General features: G+C 42.0%; 1 protein-coding gene across 1 annotated transcript; it reads left to right on the plus strand.

Annotated features, from left to right (window-relative positions):
- The first annotated feature begins 300 nt into the window (after positions 1-300).
- On the plus strand, positions 301-25,881 carry LOC137442928 (transient receptor potential cation channel subfamily V member 6-like). The gene is made up of 15 exons (XM_068142108.1): positions 301-862; positions 7,297-7,394; positions 7,865-7,987; positions 8,491-8,631; positions 9,131-9,229; positions 9,425-9,600; positions 10,403-10,549; positions 15,020-15,232; positions 15,563-15,649; positions 16,631-16,707; positions 17,057-17,222; positions 17,500-17,566; positions 18,570-18,838; positions 19,895-20,001; positions 21,441-25,881. The coding sequence occupies exons 1-15, from the start codon at positions 732-734 to the stop codon at positions 21,712-21,714; spliced, it is 2,175 nt and encodes a 724-aa protein (XP_067998209.1). The 5' UTR covers positions 301-731; the 3' UTR covers positions 21,715-25,881.
- The last annotated feature ends 1,851 nt before the right edge of the window (positions 25,882-27,732 follow it).

The raw sequence follows: 27,732 nt of genomic DNA on the forward strand, positions 1-27,732 counted from the left end.
CTCCCTTTCCTAAATAAGCTTTTCTGGATGAAATGTGAAGAAACAACGAGAAACTGCAGAACATAAAAGGAAAACTACACAGCAGCATTTACACATTAGTCTAGAGAAACTCTTCTTCCAGCTTGAGCAGAGAAGGTGGAGCCTCTAACGATAATTTGTTTAATGGGATTTGCTGGCAGTTGGAGGTGTGTCCTCCCTCATCCTGCCTTCTGGGAGCACAGTGTCTTTTAGGGCACACTCCCACATGTTCACTTACATAGAAGGTGATTCGCCTGACCTGTTCAGTTGTTTGTTTCAAAATTGCTTACATGTTTCTTTCCAGAGGAATTCAGAAATACTTAAGGAGGATGACTGCTTCTGAATTCTAGAGTTCAGAAACTAAATACTAGAAGCTTAAAGCACCGACATGTGAATTCTTCAGTGCTGTACATGATCTTTGCGAAGGGTAGGCTGCTGGCAAGCTACTTCTAAATCAGACACACCTTTGGGTTGGGCTATTTTGGAAACTAAGTACTTGATGAGACTCAAGGTATGGTCTGCTAGGGACAAGTGATTTTATTTTGTGTTTTTACATGTACTTGGATCAGCTGATGCAGCTGACAGAGTCTCCTCTGTAAGTAACAGACTGAGGGCAGAGGAGTGGTGACCTGTAGTGAACCTTCCCTGACCTTTTTCTAAGTGGGGAGTACTGGATTTCAGGCACCAAGGCAAGAGAGGAAAAGGGACGTGCTATGGGGGTTCCTTTATTTGGAGATAGCAAGCCCTTCTATTTCCGAATCTGGAATGGATTAAGTCAGAAGTTGCAAGGCAAAAAATCCTGGGACAAACGTCTGGATGAAATCTACTTACTCCAGCAGAAAAGGTACAGTGCATTTCAGCTGCCTTCTCTTCCCTCTCTTCCCTTGGTCTCTACCCGTAGTTGATTCTCACTCTTAGGCTTTTCTGCCAGTAGATAAACTTTAAACAACCCTGGAGCACTTTTTTTTTTTTTCTATCAGATTTCTTCTTTCAAGGTGGAATGCTTCTGGAGTTCCAATCTTATCTGCTTTCACAGGTGGGTTTACTGGGTTGCACTTGAATCACCCTGAGTGCTGGACTTCAGTCACAAATTGGTAACATACACTCTTGTCTTTCCTGGCTCTGTGGTAAAGCTCAGAAGAAAATACATGAGGCTCTGTTTGTTTGGGTGGTTGGTTGGTGTGGTGGATTGGTTTGCAATTATTAGGAAGAGCCTGTGTATGCTGTAGTCAGCTAGAATAATGGCTTTTGGGTAAACATTCTGCTTTCCCTCTGTACAAAGATTGCTTTTACTGGGGGACAGACTGGACTTAATGCTATTCCACATGCTGGTGGTCTCCATCACTTCCTGGACTGGATGCTGTTCCCAGCCCCGTGGCTGGCTGTCAACACAACAATGACTCTCCTCAGACCTTACATTATCAAGACGACTGCCTGAGTCTTTAATGCAAATGGTCAATCAAGACTGTTTGTTACTGCTGCACAGGGTTGCTCCCTTCACATGCAGGAATGCAGGAGTATTCCTGGAAATCCAGCCGGGTCTGTTTTTCACTGGTCCTTGCCATTTCTGCGTGCACAAGCACTGCAGTAGTTAATCAAGAAATCGCTACCAGTCCCTTGTAAAATTTGGTTTTTTTCCTTTCCTTACAAAACTGAGCATTTCTGGGGACTAAAAAGGTGGATGTGGGAGACAAAATCAGTCACTCAGTCTATCTATCCATCCACCCATCCATAAATACACGTGTGCACATATGTATGTATAGAAATAAACAGGACTCTACATTAAGAGGGACAAAGGTACATATCTGTCTTTAGAGGAAGAAATTACCTACATCATCATCTAATTTCTGATCAAATCACAAAAGCCTGTTCTATTTTACCTCAAAACAGTGCAAGTTAAATACACTTAAAATGGGAGGGACAGTGGCAACAACAGCTTCACCACAGAACGCTGGAGTGTGTGTATTTTGCTATGTTCGTGGCAAGCATCACAAGTAAATGAAAAGATCTCAGCTGATTCTGGCATAGTCAAATGAAGGTGTGGAAATGAAAGATCTAAATATATTAATATTTTTATAGTTACAACATAATATATAATCATAGAGATGTGGAAAGACCCTCTGAAGGTCTCTCTCTAACCTCCCATTCGCAGCCAGACTATTGCCAGCAAGAGATCACGCTCCTCTGGCTTTTTCTATCTCAAGTCTTGAAAGCCTCGCAGGACTGTGTTTTAGGTAACTGTTACAGTGTTGTAGTCAACTGCTAGTGTAAAAGGGTTTTCTCTGAAAGCTCATCTCGAACCTCCAAAACCATCTTGTGCTGTAGCTCCTTGTTTTATCATGTCCTATGACCAAGGCCTCTTTCTTTTTCTTGTTCCCAGGCACATGGGCTGCTGTTAGATTGCCATTCTACTTTCTCTTTGCTTGACAGCCCTCATTAGTCATATGCTGCATGCCTATGGACATCTTCTCTGCTGCTACTGATAGATGAAAACAGAAAAACTGTTAGGCATATAAACTCTTTCTGAACATCTCCTGGGTTACTACAATGCAGCCTCACTGGTCCCCAAAATGTAAATTGCTGTATTTCTTCACAAAACTCTGTGTCATAACACAGATAGCGCACATGACACCACTGTCTGTGAGATCAGGCTTGCATGAGAGCACAACTGGTCCCTTCCATTTTAGGTCTATATGTTTCCCACATCTTTCAGCTAACAGCCTAACTAATTAACTGATTAGCCTTCTGCTCTTTGGCCAGAAATTACATGGTGCTAATATATGGATACCCTTTTCCTAAAAATTGGCAGAACCATACCTTGCTTTATTATCCTGTTCTTTCCTTTCTTGTCCCCAGAGATGCCCAGAATTTGAAGAGAAAAATAATTAACATTTTGCAGAGGACTAGATCAGTTTGTTTAACTTCCATGGTCTTAATTCTGTATCAATAGAAAAACACAACAGGAAAACCTTTCATGGTGACCCGTGCGTGGGAACTCCTCTTATAAAATGTTTGCTGTTTTAAGCCAGGAGGGCTTTTACTTCATCCCCTCATTTCGTTGTGTGGAATGGCAGTCTTGTGGCTTCAGCTTGAGTTCTTCTTAGTTAATGGTGCTGGAGTACAGACATACATTATACATAAGATAAGACTACCATTATCTTACTGAAAGCCAGTGGTAGATGTGTTGCTATTTAAGTAGTGTGCTCTGACTGCAGATAGAAAGTCTGCAAGAGAAGAACAATGGTTTTCCCTGTCCTACAATTGGTGATTACAATGCCTGAAAGCTATCTGATTTGGTTCTTCTCACCTTCACTGCAATTGCTGTTCATTCTCTTAATTTCTTTGAATCTGATTGGCAGCTGATCTCAGCATTATTCAGAGTCAGAGAGATTTGTTTGGCTTAATCCTGCACTGCATAACCTTTCCCAACGTTAAATGTGATCCAACCTCCTAAAATTAAAGATGACTTTGAGTTTATTTTGCTTTACTCTGCTGTTTCTCTCTGTTTAAGACACTCCTTATAAACCAGGCTGTAGCTTAGTGTGGAGTCCCAGGAACAGTGACCACATCCTATATGTCCTTGCTAGTATTACCTTTGAAAGGAACTGGTGTCTATGGAAGGTTGGAGTCTAATAATGGAAAACAAGGTTCCTTGATTTTGGTTCAAATTTATTTTATGCATAACTCCTTGATAACAAAGAATAACTAACACCTGCTGAGCTGTTGAAGAGATTATTTTATCTCTATCATGAGATTATTTTAAGGATTGTCTCAGATACAGAAATTTGAAAAGGAGATTAATAGAAGGAGATTGACCTGCTGGAAGTGGCTGACCAGGATTTTCACTGCTAAATATCATAAGTGATGAGATTTCCCTATCAATTTCTTGTCTAGTAGCATTAACAATTAGTAATCTGTTGAATTTATTTCCAGAGAAGTTCTGTTTACTGCCATCTGAAAAGGCTTCAACGTACATGCACAGTAGATTCCAGTTACTTTGCTGAGGCTTGCTGTTGAAGAAATTTGCTGACCCATTTGATTGTCCAAGCCCCTCTTACCTGGTTCCTTTTTACTTTGTGTGATTACTTCCTAAGTCACGATGAAGTGTTGAGTGTGAATACTCTGAGCACCACAAAGAGGGGAAAAAATAAACCATCCTTTTTTGTAGCAGTCCCTGTCCTAAGCTGATCCTTTAAGGCATGATCAGTACTGCCTCATTTTACAGACATAACTCACCTGTCTAAATTAGGAGCTTAGTGTCTCTTGACTCCATAGCCGATTAAAAGAATGATTTAAAACAGAAACTTAACTTAGAGTGCTGAATTGTTTCCTCAAAGTGCCTAAAGATGTCTTTGCTGAATCATTCTCTGAAAGTCACCTTTTCATCCAGTGACATAATGGCACTTTGCCCACACTGTGGGAATCCCTGTTAAGAGTTACAGGTTTTACCTGGTGCTGCTTTGACATCCAGGAAATAGAGCTGTAAAACAAAATTCATGCAAGTGTTTGATGGATCAGGAGGAAAAATGATTCAATATGCATAACTCAAAGACACTGAACTGTTTTTGAGGTTCTAGATTTAGGTATCACTTTCATGGTTTATATTAGTGAGTTTGTCTTACTTACTACTTGACTTTTATATGCTCAGCACATTGCTGTAATGTATTAAACTAGTTGGCAATTAGAGTGGCATGTTTTAAATGAGAGTAAAATATTTCCTCAGTTATGGGACAGAAAATGAATTGGAGTAAAAGCACACAATACTAGCATAGGAGTCACGGACCATTGATGCATCAGATGCTTGCTTTGGCATCTCTGGTTCTTTAAGCCCATTTGGAGGTTCCTGCAGTAAGTAGAAAGATTTGAGAATTTTGCCCCAGATTTCTGAAAGCTAAGTATAGTAGTAATTAGGTGGCTCCCTCCTAGCAGGCTTGGAATTTAATTAGCTGTTTACAATAGTTTTGGAGAATTTTATGAGAAAGGTATTGTATTTGTGTCCTCCCACGTGGTCCCTTGCCCAATCCTTCCTCCTCGCTCAGGTAATTTGAGAGATAAAGGCCGACCCAGTAAAGCATCAACATATTAATTGTAGTATTGTTTACACTTTTGAAATCTCACCTCCCTCCCATTTCCTGCCTCTGAAGCTTGACTTCTCCAGGAACACAGCCTTTCTCAGACAAAGCAGTAACAGAGGTGGCAAGCTGGTTTCACTGACACTGAACTTCATGACTTTTGCTCAGAGTGCCAAATGAGATCGTCTCATCAAATAGTCTTGTAATTAGCAACTAACGCAACCAACACAAGAGTAAGCTAAAGAAGAAATACTTCTGAAAGCCAGCAAGGCAAAGAGTTTGTACACATAAATGGGGGAGTCATTCTGATATTCTTGTTCAGAATGGTTCTTTATAGTCCAATGACTTTATTTCTCCTCTGCTCCTCAGCTTTTTTCTAGTGTAGCTTCTAGGGAGACAATCAGGTTCCACTGGTGACAGGAAATGCTTCCTTTATGGAATGACAAATCCAAGGACCAGTTATGCTTTTATCACTTGTAGCCCAATGCCCATTAATTCACACTTATTCAAATGATTTCTCTTTATCTGTGTAATTCTATACTTCTCTTTGTTTTGTTTTATCCCTCAAGTTCTCTCAAGTGTGTCAGCATCTTTCTGTGTCTTGAACTCCCATGTTTCAGGAGGATTCACTCCAGAGGGAATAGCATACCCAATTTTTTTTTCCTTCACAATTCTATTGTTCACAAAAGAAAAAATAAATCAGGCAAGAAATACATATTTCTGTAAGCCACAAAAATTATGCTCTCTATTCTCTTAGGGTTTTATTGTTAAATTATCCTACACCTAATAAATACAAGTTCTGAGAAAGTATTTTATGCAGTGGGCTATTTATATTCTCTCTCTCTTTCCCTGATGGGAGTTTTCTCCTCACTTATAATAGAGTTATCTTGATAGACAATGTATCCTAACATCAGAGTCACCACTTTCTGCAAAGCACCTACTCTTTTATAAAGTGTTTGCCCTATAAACTGTATCCCCAAAATCTGGTGACTAAATAATATCAAAATGCAAGGAAGACATCTGGGACATAAGCAGCAGAAAGCGTTGAATCCAGGGATACATTCTGACTAAAGTATTTGTCCCACACGCTTTTTCTGTGTGTAAAACCAAGATCCACTCTATTGTCAGTTGTAAGATTGTAGTAAAATGACAGACTAGGGCTGGGAGGAAAATCAAGGTGGCAGTAAGAACCCCAACTGAGCCTTCTTTTCTCCAGGCTTGGTTCTCTCAGCCTGCCTTCATGTCAGAGAGAGGTACTCTAGTCCCATGATCGACTTTGTGGCTCTTTGCTGAACTCCCTCCACATGTCTTTGGTGCTGAGGATCCTAGAAACGGGCACAGGAAGTGTGGCTTTACCAGAACTGAGTAAAGGAGGAGTACACCTCTTTTAACCTGCTGTTTACTCTAGTGGAGTATGGTAAATTCTTCATCAGCTCCAAAGGATCTACTGAAATAACTGAGAACCTCACAGAAGACTTAGGGCATTCTTCAACTCCAAATGAACCATTCAGTCTGGAATTTGGTGGCACATACTTTCCCAGGACAGGCACACATCTAATTTCCCCCCAAAATTTCTGCAATTTACCAACCCTATAGCTAACCTTTGAAAACTTTCCTTGTGAATTTGTACGATGAGGAGCCACATTTCAGAGCCCATCTTTTTAATTATATCATATGAAGTTAATTATATCATAATTATATCATATGAAGTGTTGCTACAACGCAGGGATTCTTGTTTGTACTTTTTCATCCATTATGGGATTCATTCAGATACTGATCTTTATTATTATTATTATTTCTTTTGCTGTGTAGAATAACCACACTCTAGAGATAACTAGTCTGTTATCAGCAGGAGCATCAAACGACCTATATTTCACCGTCTTCTCTGCCTCAAAGCGTAGGTTTTGTAAACCGGACCGATTCTGGGTCATTGCTTTCTCCTTGTCTTTCCCTCTGCTGCCACCATATGGTTAAGCGTCACTAAGTCAGGAGATTACGAGCGACCTGGGTGTTCAGCACCACATTGGTTTGCTTTTGCCAGTTGGTTGGTTTGTTTTGCATTAAAAAAAATGCAGATGGTATGTGTGCACTGCCAGTCTTTCAGCAAAAACGAGAGACTGTTGTAAGCAAAGGCCACGCTAGCTGTGGAGAGTGGCACCATGTGTTGGACTACACTCCGTCATCAGTGGCTTTTTCTTGACTACAGGATCTGGGAATCCCCGCTCCTCCAGGCTGCCAAAGAGAACAACCTGTCAGCCATCAGGAAACTTCTCACTGACGGCACTTGTGACATCTACCAGAGAGGTAACTGGATGATTCATGACAAGGGGCATTCTGTGGAAAGCAAGAGACTACTACTAGGAGTAGAAGCTCTGTTAGTTTGCTGAAACATTTGCATCAGACTCAAAACTGCGTAATTCAGTGTCAGCAGCTCATCAAACCCTAATGGAATGGTGAAGATTGGAGGTTTACAACTTGAACTTTTCAAGAGGGACTTGGGGAGGTGGTTTACAGCAGAAGGTGGTCAGTGAAAGGGCTGTGAGCTCATCACTTCACACCTGAAGTCTCCATTCAGCTTTCAGACTTTGATGAGGGACAGCAGCTGTGCAGTTCTGTGGCTGTTACCATGTCATATGAGGGGGTGGCACCTGGCAGTACTCACAGGAGGACCTAGCACTCCCATGATTTTCCGTGCCAAGAAATTAATTTTTCCCCCCATGCAGCTGAATTTCTGAATGCCTGGGTGACTCATGTGCTGCTTCTCTTGTTTCTAGGTGCAGTGGGGGAGACTGCCCTTCATGTAGCTGCCTTGTATGATAACATAGAGGCAGCAGTGACTCTGATGGAAGCAGCTCCCGAGCTCATCAATGAGAGGATGACATCAGAGCTCTATGAAGGTGACACCTTAGGGAATGAGGATAGGCAGGATTCTCTGGAGAGGGAGACAGGAAGTCTATATTTAGGAAAGTGTCCTATACTGTCCCTCATTCAATATACTGCTAATCTCTTCCATAGCAAAACAAACACACCAATGGCTTCTGATCATTTATGGAAGATGGAATCATGTTAAATCCAATCATGTGGTAAACATGACAATACAAACTGACAAATCCACCACCACAAGTGGCCCTGTTTGCTACAATGGGATTGTGAGGCTGTATACATCTTGCTCTCTGGCATACTCATCTTCAGCAAAGGGGATACCTACCTGATTTCTTCTAAAAGACAAAAAAATAGTTCTTTGATTAACAAAGAAGAGGAGTTGAAAAATAAATCTGGCCTCCTGTTTTGAGTCTAAACTCTGAGCCAGATTCTTAACAGAGTTCTGATGGGCTACAGAGAAATGAGAGATCTTGAAATCACTAAAACAATGTTTGGGATTTTATCTCTGTTCTTACAGGTCAGACAGCTCTCCACATTGCAGCAGTGAACCAGAACATTGCTTTGGTGAAGGCCTTACTCAAGAGAGGAGCCAATGCCTGCACAGCACAGGCCACTGGGCAATTCTTCAAGCGCAGCTCCCAGAACCTTTTCTATTTTGGTACAGCTTCATCTTCTCCCCTTGCTGCTATGGGTTGGAAGGGGGAACCAGCAGATTAATGAGGGAATGTAAGGGAGACTTACTTTTAGTCCCCATCTAAACTTGTTAAGCAGAGGCTCCTGTCTCCAGGTGTCATCAGTACACAGCTTTTAGCAGACAGTAAGACTCCTTCCAAGTATGTAAATACTACATAAATACAAATCATGCACAAAAACATATGTTGCATAAAAATTGTAATTTATCTTCTTCCTAGCACCTGCAACTTGCCAACCTTCTTATAATAAGGTCTTTCTCCTTGTAGTGTTGGGGGTGGGGGATGAGGGCTTTTTCCCCCCCCCTTTCTGAGTAGGATGAGGAGTGGGAGAGGAAATTTACTGGTTACCTGTAGCAGCTCTTTTCATATTCTCTGGATTCATAGAATGAATAGGATTCCCTCAGCTTCGACTGTTCCTGTTTTCTGCACTCATTATGCTGTCTCTCCCCATTCCTTTATTTGCAGGGGAGCATGTTCTATCATTTGCTGCTTGTGTGGGAAATGAGGAAATTGTGCAGTTGCTCATTGAAAATGGAGCTGACATTAGAGCTCAAGATTGCCTAGGTACGTGCTGTGGGACCCAGTGGATCTGGACACTATAAATCAGGCTCTGTAATCTGTGCATGCACATATTTTTTTCTCATTATAAATATCTGTGAGATAAGGGATGAGAGGAAGACAAAAGCCATTGGTCAGTTGTCAGTCTTCATGAAGGGCTGGGCTATTCCACATACTTCATACGGTCTACTTCCTTCTTAGGTAACACTGTTCTTCACATCCTGGTTCTCCAACCTAATAAGACATTTGCCTGCCACATGTACAGCCTGATACTTTCCTATGACAGGAACAAAGATGGACCAGGATCCCTTGAGTTGATTCCTAACAATGAGGGGCTTACTCCATTCAAACTGGCTGGAGTTGAGGGCAATACTGTGGTGAGTTTGTGTGACAGCTACTTCCATGTGTAAGAGAAAAGGAGGATTTCAAGTATCATCATGCAGACCAAGAGAGTTCATGCATGTTCTTACTGGACTGAAGATATATGACAACTTTCATTTTCTCTGCCAGAAGAATCATGTAGGACTAGAAAGTTCTTTATAAGAAATTTCTTTATTCTTTATGCACTCATTTAGGATAAATCTTTTGACCCAATTTTTGAAGCATTTGAGTTAAGAAGTACTAACAGAAAGATCCACTCTAAGTAATTTTTTGAAATCTTGACTGAAGTGGTTATCTTTGTTGTGTGAATCTCATTAAATGGGAAACTTCAAGTACCCACAGAAGTTTATTCTTAGGCAAGCACTAAATATTTAATGAAATCTCATCCTTCCCTGTTACAAAAATACAAAGCTGGTTAGTGTTTCCCCTGTAAATTCACCAAGGACGAGATCCTTTCCCTCACTACACCTTTTTCCTTACAACTTTTAGAAGGCTATAAAAGGATTTTCTTCCTAATCAACATATAATTCCTTATGAAACCTATTGTTAAGATGTATAAATGTGTCAAAACTTCAGAAGTATGATTAGAATTTAGCGTGAACCCCACTCATCTTCTACCTTATGCATGAACTGATAATCAAATGGGAATCATAAAAAGGTCTTCCACTTCTTAATCTGCTGCAATCATTCCTGAGAGATATGAGAACCATGATGACTACCAAGTTCACATAAAGTATATCATAATTCAGTGTTTTAAAGAAATATCTGATCTCCTTGACCCTCCTCTTTTCTCCTCAGATGTTTCAATATCTTATGCAGAAGCGGAAGCACAACATCTGGTCTTTTGGCCCCTTGACCACTGTGCTCTATGATCTTACAGAGATTGACTCCTGGGCTGAAGATCAGTCCTTCCTTGAGCTCATCGTCTCCACCAAGAAGAGGGAGGTACTGAGGGCTTTCTGTTTGCAGACCATGGGGATTAGAGGAGGAGGTGGTTCAAGCTTTTTTGTATTATCCATAGAACAAGGACGTTGTGCCATGTGCTGCAGAGAACATGTGAAATGCAGCAGCTTATTACTGATCTGAGTACAGCTGATGCTTCATATATATGGTTTGTTCTGAGGTGTGAAATTTGCAAGGATTTAAAGAAGTCAGAATAAGCAAGCTACAGGAAATTATATTCAGTAAAGAGTTCTCTTTCACCAGGCTCAGGGATAGCAGGAACAAGTATCTTTAGAGTAGATCTAGCAAGTGATTTTCTACAGCTGTGATACTGATTAACTCTCACTGATTAACTCTCTCCCTGTGAGGCATGATTATGTTTAGAAATCCTGAACTGAAGTGCATTTTAAACCCACTCACTAATAGCTTTATTTAATGACATTTCTTGTCCAGGTTATGACTCAAAACAGAGAGAGAATTAATTTCTGCTGCAGGCTCAAAAACTTGTAAAGGGATAACTGAGATAAAAAGAGTAGGGTATAATGACAAGCTTAGATGGATCTCTTTCAGACTTTCCAGATGCACTACCCTATCAGTTTTGATCACCTTAAATAATCCCAAGAGGACAAGAAATGAATCAGAAGACACTTTAATTAGCACAGTTGTACCCATTCTGTATTATTTGTATCTATCAAAAAATTAGTCATACTTTTCTAACAAGTTTACATAGAACCACAGAGTGGTGGGGGTTGGAAGGGACCTCTGCTAAAGCTGGTTCAACTAGGTGAGGTTGCAAAGTAACTTGCCCAGGCAGGTTTTGAAAGTCTCCAGAGAAGGAGACTGAACAAACTCTGTGCAGACTGCTCCACTTCTCAGCCACCCTCACAGAAAAGAAGTTTCTCCTTAAGTTCAAGTGAAACTTGCTGTGTTCTAGTTTGTACCCACTGCCCCTTGTCCTATCACTGGTCACCACTAAAAGCTGCCCAGCCCCATCTTATTAATCCCTACTCTTCAGATGTGGATAAGCACATCCCTTCTCAGTCCTCTCTACAGGCTGAATAGCCCCAGGTCTCTCAGCCTCTCATAAGAGAGATGCTTCATTCCCCTCATTATCTTTGTGGCCTTCTGCTGGACTCCCTCCAGCAGATTCTTGTTCCTCCTTAGCTGGAAAGCCCAGAGCTGGACACAATACTCCAGATAAGGCCTCACTAAGGCAGAGTAGAGGGGCAGAAGAACCTCCCTCAACCCACTAGCCACACTACTCTTAATGCACCCCAGACTACCACTGGCCTTCATGGCAACAAGGATGCATTGCTGGCTTGTGGTGAAGTTGTCCACCAGCACTATCAGGCCCTTCTCTGCAGAGCTGCTTTCTAGCAGGAAGCTTACCCTGTCCTGATGTAGGGGCTTATTTCTCACCACATGCAGGACCCTACACCTGCACCCTTGTTGAACTTCATGAGGTTCACTTCTGTCCAACTCTCCAGCCTGTCAAGGTCTCACTAAATAGCAGCACAGCACTATGGGGTGTCACCCATTCCCCCTGGTTTTATATCTGCTGAGAGTACTCTGTCCCTTCATCAAGGTTGTTGATTAATATATTGAACAAGACCGGTCCCAGTATTGACCCCCGGAGAACACCACTAACCACAGGCCTCCAGCTAGACCCTGCAGGGTTGATCACAATCCTCTGAGCTCTGTTCTTCACTGTCCACTATTCCAACTCACACTTCCTAAGCTTGCCTATGAGAATGTTATGAGAGTGTCAAAAGCCTTGCCAAAGTTGAAGTAGACAACACCTACCACTCTCCCATCATCTACTCATCTCATCACACCATCATAGAAGGCTATCAGATTGTTCACAGGCTCACAGGATGTCAAGGGTTGGAAGGGACCCAAAGAGATTGAGTCCAACCCCCCTGCCAGAGCAGGGCCATACAATCTAGTTCAGGTCACAGAGAACTGCATCCAGATGGGCCTTGAAAGTCTCCATAGAAGGAGACTCCACAACCTCTCTGGGGAGCCTGTTCCAGTGCTCTGTGGCATTTACTGTAAAGACATTCCCCCTTGCATTGAGATGGAACCTCCTTTGCTTCAGCTTACATCTATTGCTCCTTGTCCTATCACAGGGAGCAAGTGATAAGAGCCCGTCCCCTCCCTCCTGACACCCAGCCCTCAGATATTTATAAACATTTACTAAATCCCCTGTCTTCTCTTCTCTAGACTAAAAAACCCCAGGTCCTTTAGCCTCTCAAGATTTACTGAGTCAGGCTGAAAAATTAGGCATGGATTATGGAATTTTCTCTCCAGAATGACATAGTTTAGCATATTAGTAAGACAACTTGTCTTTGAGATAAGACTTTACTTCAGTGTTTCCACTACCTACACTTCAAAGACTAACTTTTGCTGAGAAATACTATTGAAATAGTCAAGCCCTTTCCACAAACTCAGTGGGATTTTAAATGGTTCTTATGCCAATCATTTTTATTCACTCTTGAATCTCATGTAACCATTTAATTTCTTATGCCAATATACAGAAGACCTTATTTGCAAAACAAGGTAGCTTCAAGTCCAACATTCCATCACTTCATCATAGCTGCCCTATTATGTTTTGATTTCTATGTGGAATTAAGAAAAAAAAATATGCCCTTAAAGATGCTGACTTGATCTAGTGGAAGGTGTCCCTCCTTATGGTAAGGGAGCTGGAAATAGAACATAAAGGCATAGAATCACTAGAGTTGGAAGTGGCCTTTAAAGGTTATCTAGCTTAATTCCCCTGCCTCCCCCACCACCAGCCTTCACCATCCCAAAGAAGCTCCTGCTTCCCCACCATCACCTTGCTTCATCTTCCCAAAACAGCCCCTGCTCTCTCTACAGCATCCTCCACCCTACATAAACAGCTCCTGCTCTACCACCAGCATTTTTGCACCCTGATGAGAGCAGAGTCAAGGGGCTTCCAGGTAAAAACAGTGTAATTATCATAACATCATATGACTAAACAGCTCCAGCCCCTGCTTCACCACCACCATTTGTGCACCCATCCCAGTGCCAGGGGCAAGACCCTCACCAGCCAAGATACCACACAGAGGAGCTCAGCCCCAGCCAGCACCCGTGGATGATATTGGAGTAGTCATCAATCATTGCCCTACCTAACCGGGGGGCCACCAGGCCCCCCGGCCTTTGTTGTCACCACCACCATCACCCAGTGTGCACCATGGGCACTCACCAGAGATGAGAGGAGGATCCTCCAGCCCAAATGGGCTCAGCTTGAGGCTTCTGCCTTTCCTGGGGGGATTAAAAAGGGGAGTGAGTGGGGAGGGCCAAGTGGCCACACCTGGGGTGGGAGGAGACTCCAACAGAGCCCAGGTGCCCTGGGGTTTGAGGGGAAAAAGGGGAAAAATGTGGTGGGTGGAGTGAAAAAGGGACAGACTGTGAAACCAGTGTTATAGAGAAAGAATGGATATTAAAATTATATTCAAATATGAATCATTGACTTTTAGTGATTGCTAGATGCTTACTATGGCTAGTTTGTGGATGTTCCACTACCCTTGGATATTAGATAATTTATTGACAAACCCAAACATGATTATCATAGGCCAATATTAAGTTCAATGAACAAAAATACACACACACTTTGTGCTAAGGTAATAGTATAGCTTATCATCTCAGTAAACTCTGTATCTCATCCTTGAGGGTTTTTGGGGGGGTTGTTTTCCTGCCCATCTGTATGGGGAGGAGAGGGCTTGCTTCTGAGAACAGGCTGTGTGAAACCAGGACACTGCTATGCTGAAGATGAGACAATGGCTTTAGCTAGAAGGGTTGATCTCTCCTACAGCTAAACAGGAACAGTACATGCCACAATGAACTCTGTGGTCTCTCCTATGTGAGCATGGAGACAATATGAGTATGAGATCACAGGCTCACAGGATCAAGCATCATTTGTTCAAGCATCATTTCCCCTTCATGAATCCATGCTGATTATTCCTGATAATCTTTTCCTGCACACACTTGGAGATGACCTCAGGAATGAGCTGTTCGATAACCTTTCTAGGAATGGAGGTTAGGCTTTCTGACCTGTAGTTTCCTGTAGTTTATGGATGACCTTGAGATCTCTTCCAACCAGATGGATTCTGTGATTATCAGATATTTGTATTCATGGACCTAGATCATAGGGCTGTCTCACGTGTTTGTATGCCTACACAGACAATAGAGTTATTTCAGTATCTAACATTATTTTCTTCACTTCCCACTGGTTCTCAAAAGCTGTTCTCTGCAGGTTGTATTTTTACATATTTTTTTTCCCCAAAGCTCTTTACTGGCAAACTGATCAAATTCAACTCCATTCAAACACACTACATTTACAAACTAGGTTCAGCTTCCCCTCGCTGAATGGAGTAGGGGAGAATAGTTTGTTAATAATCTGCCAAGAAACAACAGTTCATTATGCTCATAAGCAAATGCCCTCTTTTCCAGGCACGCCAGATCTTGGACCTAACTCCTGTGAAGGAGCTGGTGAGCCTGAAGTGGAATATGTATGGTCGTCCCTATTTCTGTTTCTTGGCCTTATTCTATATCCTCTACATGGTCTGCTTCACCATGTGCTGCGTCTACCGACCCCTGAAACCCCGGACAGGCAACAGGACAAGCAGCAGAGACAACACAATCTACATCCAGAAAATGCTGCAGGTACTGTGTCTGTAGGAGTCAGAGCCCTGTAGGGAGCGTTTAGTAACTCATCTAACTGACTTTACTGGAAAGTCCAAGCAGCTCCCAGTTTCCAGCTATTGCAGCTGTCCTCCTTTGCCCTCTCTGCCAGCTGACCTTTGTCAGTGAGGAATGTGGGATACGTTCTGTTCTCTGATGCTGGGACTGAGCTGCTTCGTGGGGCCTTGTCAGTTACTACAGTTACAGGACCTTCTTTTCCTCCACCCTGTTTTTTATATTTCCTTTCACTCTTTTAAAGAAATAATTTTAATTTACAATCACTCTCTTTGTTTTGTTTTGTTTTGTTTTCAGGAATCATACATAACATATGAGGATGAGCTGAGGCTGGTGGGGGAGCTGATCACAGTCATTGGAGCTATAGTAATTTTGGTCCTTGAGGTGAGAGAAACAATGAGCCATAGAATACTGAGTTTCATAAAGAGAGGTGCTACTTACTAGACAAACTTCAGTTTGTGTTCTCAGCTTGGTAGGAGTTATGTGCTTAGCCTAAGGGCTTTGATATTTGTCTATGGCAATAGACATTGTTCCAATACATTGGATGAAACAGAGATTGTGACAACATGCTAGCAATAGTCCAGGTGAGAAAGAAACAATTAGAAGGACTGGCCATGCCCTCAAATACCATTTGCAGGATAATGCCACAGCTCCTGCTCACATCATATCTAGATCCAGATGAATCCCAGCTGTTGCACAAGACTCTTAGAGATTCTTCATCTATATACTCATGTGTTTAGGAATGCTAGGTGAAGTGATTTCTGTGCATACACAGAAAAATTTACATTGAATGAGAGATTAACAACTGTATGGACCTATAACAAGAGCCTTACTTAACCAGAGTTCTGAGACGGATATGTTTAGGTGTTCTCCTTACCATGAGCAAACACCCCCCCCACACTTGATTTTATTATAATAGGAGATAGAAGTCTGAATCTTTTATGTGAGAAGACTCAAAGGACAGTGCCAGGGAGAACTGAAATAAAATGGGACTTTCTCTACACCTTTCTCCTCTGCAAATTCCTTTGATTCCTTAAGAAAGTCTCTTTTGTCTTCATTTCTGAGGTTCAGCTGTTTGTCTGGTCACTTCAGACAAAGAGCTGTGAGCTGCAGGTTCACAGCTCTGTGCTTCAACACCTTTCTACCACCTACCAAAGTCTCTCAAACTGTCCATTCTCAGATTTTTCAACAGTCTCTGTCACATCCCCAAAGCAGCTCAGCCACTCTGTTTTTAAAGTAATATGGAAATCAAGCTGTGATCTAGCAAGCAAAGCAGATGCAGCTTGAATGTTGGCAGTTACCATGACATCTAACGCTGTAATGGAAGCCATCTGCATCCTAATGTCAATATGACGTCTCTCCTAGATCCCAGATATCCTTAGAGTTGGAGCAGCGAAATACTTTGGCCAAACAATCCTAGGAGGGCCTTTCCACATAATTGTGTAAGTACACCACTTTTAGAGTCTAATAAATATATTGAAATAAGTCTAATAAATATATTGACTCTCATTTTCCTCACTGCTGTCTTTTGCCAGAGGGATCACTTTCTTCATTCTTTTAGAGCATTCCTCCTCATGATTTCTTTCTCTTACTGGCTCAACTGGTCTGTAGCAAGCCAGATGAGTAGAAACCAGGTAAAGACAGTGATGAGGGGTGTCTGTGTATTGGGCTGTGGCTGTATGTGCCTGTTTTAGAATTTTCTAAAAGAAAACAAAAATGAAGGGAAGATTCTTTTACTGAACTACTTTTTTGTTGTTTTTTTCCCCCTCCCCGTTTCTTCTTCCTTTGCAGTATCACATATGCTTGCATGATTCTAGTAACCATGGTGATGCGTCTCACCAGCACAAATGGTGAGGTAGTGCCCATGTCCTTTGCCCTGGTGCTAGGATGGTGCAATGTCATGTACTTTGCAAGAGGCTTCCAGATGCTTGGACCGTTTACCATCATGATCCAGAAGGTATAAGACACACACAAATATGGGCTCATTGCATACACCTGACACCTCTTTGCAGACAGGAAAAACTGAAAGAGTACTTCTCCACCAGGACTAGCATCAATGGCAACGGGACAAGTTCTTGTCTGCGCATAGGGTTTAGGACTTCCTCATTCTCTCTTTAGTACAGAAGTTTCTTTTAGTGCACTCACAGTCTGAGAATCTGGAAAATGTATGTCAGGTTGCACTGGAGCTCAGTGGGACACCTGAGTCTTACAGCAGCCCTGTCTTTGCTCTACAGATGATATTTGGAGATCTTATGCGCTTTTGCTGGCTCATGGCTGTGGTGATACTAGGCTTTGCCTCAGGTGAGTCCACAACAGCAATCTGTTAGCCCTGTTAAATTCTTTATCATGAATTGAGGACATGATTTTTGATTTGTTCTCAGATTGCCTTCTGAGTTACGTTGCAAAGGTGATAATGATGTCTAGCTTCTGTTTCTTTGAGCATGGGCACTTTCCCAGTGCTGATTTAGTTGTGCAGAGTTTAGTTTTCAATTCTTTCTCTTCCCAGAGTAAGAGACATCAGGACAATACATACATATACACACACATACATATATATGTATTTTAGAAACATACTACATTTGTGAGATTAGTCTTTGGAAAATGAGGTGAACACACAGAATAGAACAGAATAGAATTAACCAGGTTGGAAAAGACCTTTGGGATCATCGAGTCCAACCTATCATCCAACACTAGCTAATCAACTAAACCATCTCACCAAGCGCCTCATCCAGGCTCTTCCTAAACACCTCCACTGGTGGTGACTCCACCACCTCCATGGGCAACACATTCCTATGGCCAATCACTCTTTCTGTGAAGAACTTCTTCCTAACACCCAGCCTAAACCTCCCCTGGTGCAGCTTGAGACTGTGTCCTCTTGTTCTGGTGCTGGTTGCCTGGGAAAAGAGACCAACCCCCACCTGGCTACAACCTCCCTTCAGGTAGTTGTAGAGAGCAATAAGGTCTCCCCTGAGCCTCCTCTTCTCCAGGCTAAGCAACCCCAGCTCCCTCAGCCTCTCCTCACATATGGCTTTATTATATCCTTGACAAAGGAAAGATCACTGGTTTGAGACCAGAATAAATAAGTAATCAAAGTAATTCCAAGTCATTTATAATGGAGACCAGTGGTTCTAGTCAGGGATTTATCCTTGACATTCATAAAGACATATGCACTTCCTTCCCAGGGCACTCTGTTGTCAGCATCTCTCATGTTGTTGCTCTCGGAAAGTGATTCCCATTGTTAAATTCTCTCTCTCTCTCTCTCTCTCTCTCTCTCTCCCTTTTTTCCTCCATTTCTCTCCTCTAGCTTTTTATATCATCTTCCAGACAGAGAACCCTGAAAACCTTGGGCAGTTCTACAATTATCCCATGTCCTTGTTCACCACGTTTGAGCTGTTCCTCACTATCATTGATGGCCCTGCAAACTATGATGTGGACTTGCCCTTTATGTACAGCGTGGTATACTTTGCCTTTGCCATCATTGCCACCCTCCTTATGCTCAACTTGTTAATTGCCATGATGGGTGACACCCACTGGAGAGTGGCCCATGAGCGGGACGAGCTCTGGAGAGCACAGGTAACCTACTTTATGTGGTGGTGGGGTTTGCTAGCAGACAATGCACTTACTTGCTCTGCCATCTGTGCTCTTCAAAACTTTTTCTTGGCCTTCACTTTTCTCAGTAGATAAGCCCTGTCTTTTGAATTCTTTACATCATTCACCACATGTTTCATTTTTTCTATGAGTCTGAGGTGTCTAAGACTGCTCTTCTACACATCTTACCACGTGAAACTGTCTTCTAGTATATCTTTGCTATGTGGGTAGTCCTACCTTATTTCAGACAGCAACTAGAAGCCCTTCCAGCCTTTCTTGTCTATCCCATGATTCCTCAGCTCTTTGTTCCTTGTGCATGAGATCTCTTCTCAAATGGAATTCAAGTTGCATCTTTTTTTTCACAAGGCACATTTCTGTGTAACTGATAGTAAATATATAACGATAGGGATTGACTGAGGGGAGAGAGAATGCAAGGTAATGAGTACATGTAGGTCAGTAACTTCTCTAGATCCCTGAAGAGAAGTTGGCCTGACTCTCTTCCTCAAAAGGAAAAAAAAAAGTGTGTGTGTGTATATATATATATATATATAATATATAATATATAATATATAATATATAATATATAATATATAATATATAATATATAATATATAATATATATTATATATATAAAATAAATTGGTCAGATCAGTTATGTAGCTGCTCAAAAAGAAATCTATTCCCTACTATTTTATCTTGAGAAAGCAAGAAGTAAAATGATGAAATGCAGTTGTGTGGCTCATTGGTAAGTTCTGATGATGGTTAATGAAGATATAAACATTGGTTTGTTTAGCTTGCAAATTAATCACCCTACTTGTTGCCATCAGGTATAAAAGGAAAGCGACGTAACAGTGTTTTAATAGCACTACTGCTTCCTCAAAGCATGGCTTGCTCAGGGCTAACATAGTGAATGGCCCTGTAGTAACTGGAATATGAACTCTATGATTTTTCTTGAGCTGTAATGGGGCATTACTCAAGAAACTGATCTTACAGAAAAGAAGTCAGACTTTCCTTCTAATTCATCCATTTTTTGCTGTCAAGGTTGTTGCTACTACAGTCATGCTGGAGCGGAAACTGCCGCGGTGTCTCTGGCCCCGCTCTGGGATCTGTGGGCGGGAGTACGGGCTGGGGGACCGCTGGTATCTCAGGTGAGTTCTCTTCCAGTGATGCCACTCATGAGGGTCCCAGGAGAACTCAGCATATTAATGTTAATTAAGAGCCTTTCCACTGGCCTGGGGAGGGGTGTTTGGAGTCCTCTTTGAGAATACAGCCTCCAGTCTGTTTTCTGTCTGTGACTGATGGACAAGCACGGCTCCCTTCAGAAAGCTCTGCTGTGCAGTGCATTGTGAAATCAGCTCATGTTTTCCTATCCAGTAGTCACAGCAGACAGACTATGGAAACTGCATAGGTTATAAGGCCACAGTGTTTCTTTCAAATGCCTCATTATGAGCACCACAAAACATCACTGCTATGCTTCGTTGGCTGCTCCTATCCTTTAGATGCATGAAATGGTAGAGGCAGAATCAACCAATTAGCTATTCAGCAGCAATGAACTGCTCTATGGATGATTTAAAACCAGGACGGGAGTAAGTAAAGGCAAGATTTCTTTCCTGTGTGAACCTAGTAATTACATTATACATTGCAAAGACTGTATCAGGTGGCAAAGTGTTAGGCCCAGGATTTCTGTTCAGGCACTGAAATAACAATCTGCAGTCTAGGTAACACCAGACTCATTCATTATTTCTGATTTCAATCAATATTTATTCCAGGGTGAGAAAAGATTAAAGTGTTTTGGGGCATGTGCCTTTCCTAACTGCATCCTCTATTGCTAATAAAGCTGGAAGGGAGAGTGGTGGTTGTATGAAATAGGGATTTCTGCAGGCTTTAGGAAAGAAATTAACTTTGTGAATTTTCAGGTTTATGGGGCAGAACAAGCAGACTTAAGTTGGTCCCAATGTGCAACACCTTCAGTCCCATGTGCAGGGTAAAACTTTGCAAAAGCGATATCCTAGCAACAATTCTTCACTGGATGCTATCAGAAAAGAATGTTGGTGTGATCTAGTTATCTCAAATGACATTGTATGTTCTATAGTATTGCAGAAGATGAGTTGTAAGTAATATAGAGAAGGGCTGATGGAAGTGGAGCAGTTAAATAAATTTCAGCAAAAGATAAATGGTGTCACGAGGCTCACAGCCATGGAATATCAGAGGAGGAAAGACAAGAACAAAGGAAATGGATGAATGCATGTGTAGATACAAAGGATCTAGAGCTAGAGTCAGGTGGGGTAAATCCACCAACAGTTTACAGCTGGCAAGATGGAAAAGGCCAATTGTGACTGGGAAATGAGTTAAGGGACAGGAAAATATGGGAAGATAAAGGTACTGAAGTCAGTGATAGGGATGAAAGTCTAGGAGATAACTGTGTGCCAGCAGCTGCTAGCACCATGCCTATAATCAGATTCCTGTGTCTGTGCCAGTTTTCTGGAACGCCTGGGTGAGTAGGCATAGATTTGGTAGAGGCTTGCTTCTTGTACCTACTGGCACCTTTCTACTTCATTCAGTTTATGGTTTTTTAATCCTCTTACAGAATCGAAGACAGGGTTGATCCCAACAAACAGAAGATGATGCGGTACACGGAAGCATTTAAGGCTCAGGACAGAGATACTTATGACAAAGGGCTGGAAAAGCTGGAAATCAACAGGGACATCCTATACAAGAAGGAACCATCTGCTCTCTCATTGTCACGGAGCACATCCAGGACTAGTTCTCACCGTGGCTGGGAGATCCTGAGGCGCAACACCTTTTACCAGCTTCATGGAGAGGCTGGTCATGCCATGGAAGAGGAAGTCTATGATGTCTAAGAAACCTCTTCCCCCCTCCCCCCCTTTTTTTTTTTTTCCTTCTTTTTCCCCTCCACAACATGGATCATTTTTGTCAACTGTTCACACATGCTCCAGCATGCTGCACATATTTGTCAACCTTGAAGAGCTCTGCTGGTGAATAGCTCATGAACACTTCATGCAGACATACGAATGCAGCCTTTCCCATCTCTACTGTTGAAATCTCTACTGTTGAAATAATATTAGCACCAAGCTGGTGGGCTTGGTGACCTTAGTCTATGATGGTTTGTTATGCTTTGTAATGCTCTACAGAAGTGAGCAAAAGGAGCCAGAAATGGTCCACTTGTGAAGAAGTGCTCAGTAAGCCTCCCAGACTGTTACATATGATACCATTTCTCTCTCCAGTTTCACAAACCCCCAGAGCTCTCATAACAAGGACAGCTGGATAAAGTTCTGGTTTGTGATTTTGTACTGAGCTGGGAAAAAACCTCAGATCCCAAGATCAGGAAGGAAGGTCATTGCTGGCACTGTGATGTTTAAAAGGACTGTAAATACTCAGCTGGCATTCAGGGCCTGGCAGATTTTGCACCTCCATTTTCAACACTGATATCTTAGCAGGACTGTTTTGGTTTTGGTTTGGTTTTCTTGGTTGTTTTGGGTGGGTTCTTTGGTTTTTTTTAATGAGTTTATTTGTTTGTTGTATTTTGTTGTCACATTAATGCACTTTAAGCTTTTGAAAAGAAGTGGTTGCTATTCCTGGGAATATTCCAAAGGATCTGATGTGGGAACTTTTCTCAATGACAGCGTGTATCACATGGTTAGGTGACTTTCAGCAGTATAAAATTTCTCAAGTGAGCTGAAGCTTTCTTTTATGTTGAAGAGTGTAGGATTTTAAAACATAGTGCTTTGAATTACAACTAAGTCATCAAGATTGGATAGTGAAAGAAATGGAGAGGAATGGTTGGGTACGTGAATAAGAGCTATTGCACAGGCAGTTCAGAAACTGGTGCACAATCTCTCTCTCTCTGAAAGTCTAACACTATCCAGTGAACAACTGACTCATCCATACAGTTCCTGTCCAGACACAATGTTGTTCCAGTCTGTCACTTTATCTCCTGCCTAGGGCCACAAATGGAGAAATGTTCAGAGAAATAGACTGTCATTATCAGGAGTGTGGAGTTTCATTCCAACAGCAGAAGCAAGTGGAAAGCAATCCATGGTCTTGACATTTCCTGCCAACAGGACAGAAACTTTGTTTTTTAAGAAGTCAAGCATTATTTTCTAGCACTAGACTTCATGCCAAATCACCCTGTGGTAATCAGCAAACCTCTCCTACAACTCCTCTCTTTCAGGTGCTATAATGACAATCATGACCTTTGAATTGTGGGTATTTATTTAAATGTCCTCTTTCACTTACTTGAGTGTGTATTTATGCTCCAATGGAAGACTGGCAGAAAACTGTCTCTGGAATTCAGCTGCATACTTCTGAGCTGACTCATTTTGTTAAATTGAAAGTGTTGCCTGGTCTTGCTCACTTAAGTCTTGCCAGTACTTCCCAAAACCTTCAGGGTTCGTACCTGCTGGTCTGTGGAGATGGGATCAATGTGATGCATTACCTAGAACTGTGAATTGCTGCTCTAACTGTAGATGAATTCTCTTTCATAGTGAATAGTTCTAAGTGAAGATGAAGAAAAACTTTTTCACTGTGAGGGTGACAGAGCCCTGGAGCAGGCTGCCCAGAGAGGCTGTGGAGACATTCCAAACCCACATGGATGTGTTTCTGTGTGACCTGCCCTAGGTGATGCTGTTCTGGCAGGAGGGTTGGACTGGATGATCTTTTGAGGTCCCTTCCACCTCCCAACATTATGTGATTCTGTGTAAGAGGAAGGGGAGAACTGATGGCTTCCCCCTCCTGGTCTAACCTCCATGTGTAGCAGTCATTTCACTGATTTGAAAGCCTGCAGAAATAGCAATGTCTCTATGCAGCTCCATGTTAATGCTACAAAAGAACTCCTTGTGACATGACAACACTAACAACAATTAAAAAGCAGCTGGATTGAAGTACAAACAGTGTAAGCCCTAGCTCTGGTTTTGTATTTATCTTTATCACTATAAACAATAAGACTTGATCTTGAAACTCAAAACATATTGATATTGTAGGAGGCACAACAGAATTCAGTGAACAGTGCAAGGCCCTTATAGGCTTTTATGTCTACTCTCCATAAAAAAAAACTAAAAATCCAGCAGCAAATAGCTCTAAGGAAGTGTCTTCTCTTGTGAAATTATACTGTCACAGATTTTAAAACCTATACTCATGCACAGAACAGCATCAGAACTCTTGTCATTTATTTCCTGTCTTTGGAGGTGCCTTTTGTAAATAAGATAGAGAATCATAGAATATTTTGGTTTGAAAGTGACCAATGTCATCCAGTTCGACTCCCCTTCAGTGAGCAGGGACATCTTCAACTGGATCTGAGATCATCCAACATCAGATGATATCTGCCATGACTTTGTCTTTCAGAGTCCTGAAAATCATGAAGAGGGAGATCCAAAATTCTTTTGTGCATTTGTTTTTCTGCTGGATCAAACTTGTGACAATGCTTTTCCTAACGTACAAACCTGAATCTCTCAAGCCACAACTAATCATTGTCCTTTATTATGCAGACACTAACAGCCTTCTTCATTTGAAGCCTTATCCTCCCAGAAAATAAAGATTTCAAATAAAACAAAAGTGCAAGGCCAACTTTATCATCTCCTGTCCTTCCCCCTTTCCCATTTGCTCTAGTGCTTGTATTTTGTCATGCACCAGCATTTTAGAGCTCAGTATAGATTTGTGTAGCCTATATTTGCATATGTATACAAACCACACTAATTACTGCAGTACTGAAGAGATGAGGTTTGTATTTACAGGAGAAAATTTGAACTAAAAAAAAATATTTACTTAATGTCACTTAGCAAATAGTGGACATTTAGCTTGGTGCTTTTCTGGTTATTACCTTGCATCACCTAGGATTCAGGACATACTTTATAGTCACCTTTATAGTCTTATGGGTCACCTTACAACCCTTTACATCCCCTTAAAGTCGTCTTCTCTCTGTCATTAGAGAAAGGATTTTCTAGTACTGCTCTAGTTAGAAAAGGAAAAAAAACCCAACCCACAGAAATCCAATTCCTGAAGCAATTATTGCAGTAAATCACTGAGAAGTGCACATCACAGGCTGAGAGATTTCTCTTCAGCTATTTGTTTAAACTGGTTATAAATGGCAGGTTCAAACGAACTTTCTGAATAAACCTGCTATCAACTTTTGCTGGTAGATGATGGTAACTTACTTGGCAAGTGCTAGAACTTGAATCAAATGTGACAAATCCAAACATTCAAAGATAAAGTAGGATATCATCAGTTTTCTTGCACTTGCACTGAAAGATAATAAAATGACAAGAAGAGGTTTTAAGGAAGTACAACACAGAGGCAAGCAGTTTGAACTATGATTCCATTGGGTTTTGTTTGTTTTGACAGAAGTATAATTTCATCATATTCCCAGAACTTCAGCTGTACTGTTTCTGCTCATCAGTGTAGACACTGCTTCCACATGTTACCCTAGATGACAGGCACAAAACAGATTCTAATGGTTCAGGTTCTTTATTCAGGCTCATGGCACTGTTAGCTTGTGTTGTTTCTTGAGGGCAGTGCCCTGGACTGCTGAAGCAATAAAGCCTGGCTTGCTCCAGCATGATACACTGGGGATGTAGCTGAGATGCTTGGGAATACTGGCGTGCTTACTCCTCCTATGGCTCAATGTATGGGATGGGCCTCACCAGCTCCCATTGGTAAGGACATATGATATTCCACATATGAAATAATCAGGAATGGATCATAAATGTCAGTGTGCAAAAGGTCACCTTCATGATATTGTGCCAACAGCTGGCGCTGACTCTGGACAGCCTGCACATGCATATCTGTGTGTCAATCACGATTCTAAAGCAACTGACCTTTAACAAACACTAACACCAGCCTCACCAAGGAGGGGTTGATGGAAGGAGTGGCTCACCAGCTTGCAGATGGTGATCCTTAGCTGGTCTTAGAGCAAGAGAGTTTCATCAGACTCATGGTCTGATGGAATCCATACTGAAAGAAGGCATGTGGTTAGTCCAGGTTTTTTGGTTGTGCTAAGATCTTTAGCCACCACCTTTTCACAACAAGCCTGGATGTTCTCCTGTTCTCTGTGAAGGGCAGAGACAGGATATTTTGAAATGCATTTTGCATATAGCAGCAATGTATTTCTCTCCATCACTTCAAACAGGAGCTGCCATTTATGGCATTGTTCAACATTTTTCCTTCAAGAATATCAGATCTGCAGCTCTGAACACTGCTCAGGAAAAGTGAGCAGCTTTGGAAGCAATTTTTGGAGCGTTTTCAAAAGGCTTTCCAGTATCAGCAGTGTGTGAACTGGATGCTAGGAGAGCCTGAGGGAGCAATTCCTTAGAAAAGTACAAATGCAGCAGCCACAATGGTGCTTCTGCTGGTGGCAGATCAATCAACAATGGCCAAACAATCTATTGCCACAGATACCTCCTCATAATACAAAATGGATAAATGATTTAAAGCTGGCTATATAAAGATGCTGAGAGGTGAGGGCATTTTGCAATTCTAGCACAACCCTGCACTATTAATTGCAAAAAGGCAAAGCAAAAGAGTCAGGCACTTTGCATTTTCTTGGGATGACCTTTTCTAAAAGTTTAATTTACCAATGCTTTCTAAGGACTTCACTTCAAAGGTTAGGCATACAGCTGAATGCTGCAGTAAGAAGATCTTTGTATTGGAATGCATCTGTCTGTGTGAGACTAGCTTGCCTATGGGCTACTCAGAGGTTATTGGGAACAACTAATTCAATAAATCCTTTCATTTACAACAGCCATACCTGTGGTCATGGTCATGAGTGGTTCTGACACCCCTAAGAAATACTTCCTCTATATCACAGAATAACAGAATGGTTCAGAGTGGAAGTGACCTTTAAAGAGTATCTAGTCCAACCCTCCTGCTGTAGGCAGGGACATCCTCAACTAGGTCAAAGTGCCCCATCCAACCTGACCTTGAAAGTTTCCAGGAATGGGGCACCTACAAACTCTCCAGGCAAGTTGGGCTGGTGTTTCACCACCCTCATTGTAAAAAATTTCTTCCTTGTATCCAGTTTAAATCTCCCTCTTCTAGTTTAAAATCATCATCCCTTGCCTTGTCACAACAGGTCCTACTAAAAAGACTGTCACCATCATTCTTATAGGACCTGTCAATAAAGTCTCCCCAAAGCCTTCTCTCCTCCAAGCTGAACAGCCCCAACTCTTTCAGCCCTTCCTCATAGGAGAAATGTTCCAGCCCTCACATAATTTTTGTGGCCCTTGTCTGGTTGTGTTCCAGCAGGTCCATGTCCTTCTCGTGCTGAGGACTCCAGAGCCAGACACAGTTCTCAAGGTGAGGTTTCACCAGAGCAGAGTAGAGGGGAAGTACCACCTCCCTCGACTTGCTGGCCATGCTATTCTTGATGCAGCCCAGGTTGACACATTTGGCTTTCTGGGTTGAGACTGCAGATTGTTTGCTCACATTCAGCTTTTCATCCACCAGTACCCTGAAGTCCTTCTCTGCAGAGCTGTTCTCAACCGCAACATTCCCCAGTTCATATCTACACCAAGGATTGCCCTGACCCAGGTGCAAGACCTTGCATTTGGCCTTGTTGAACCTTGTGAGTTTCACAAAACCCCACTTCTCAAGCTTGTCCAGGTCCAGGATGGTATCTTATCCTTCAGGTGTGTCAACCACACCACTCATCTTGATGTCATCTGCAAGCCTGATGAGTGTGCCCTTGATCCCACTGTCTGTGTTACTGAAGATCTTAAACAGCAGTGGTCCAAGTACAGACCCCTGAGAGACACCACTTGTCACCAGTTGCCATCTGGACATTGAGCTGTTGACCACCACCCTCTGAATGTGACTATCCAACCAATTAGATTTGCACAGGCTAGTCCACCCACCAAATCCATACCTCT

The sequence above is a fragment of the Melanerpes formicivorus genome, unplaced genomic scaffold (genome assembly GCF_026170545.1).
Source record: "Melanerpes formicivorus ecotype bairdi unplaced genomic scaffold, bMelFor1.0.p_v2 SCAF_8, whole genome shotgun sequence".
NCBI classification, from domain to species: domain Eukaryota; kingdom Metazoa; phylum Chordata; class Aves; order Piciformes; family Picidae; genus Melanerpes; species Melanerpes formicivorus.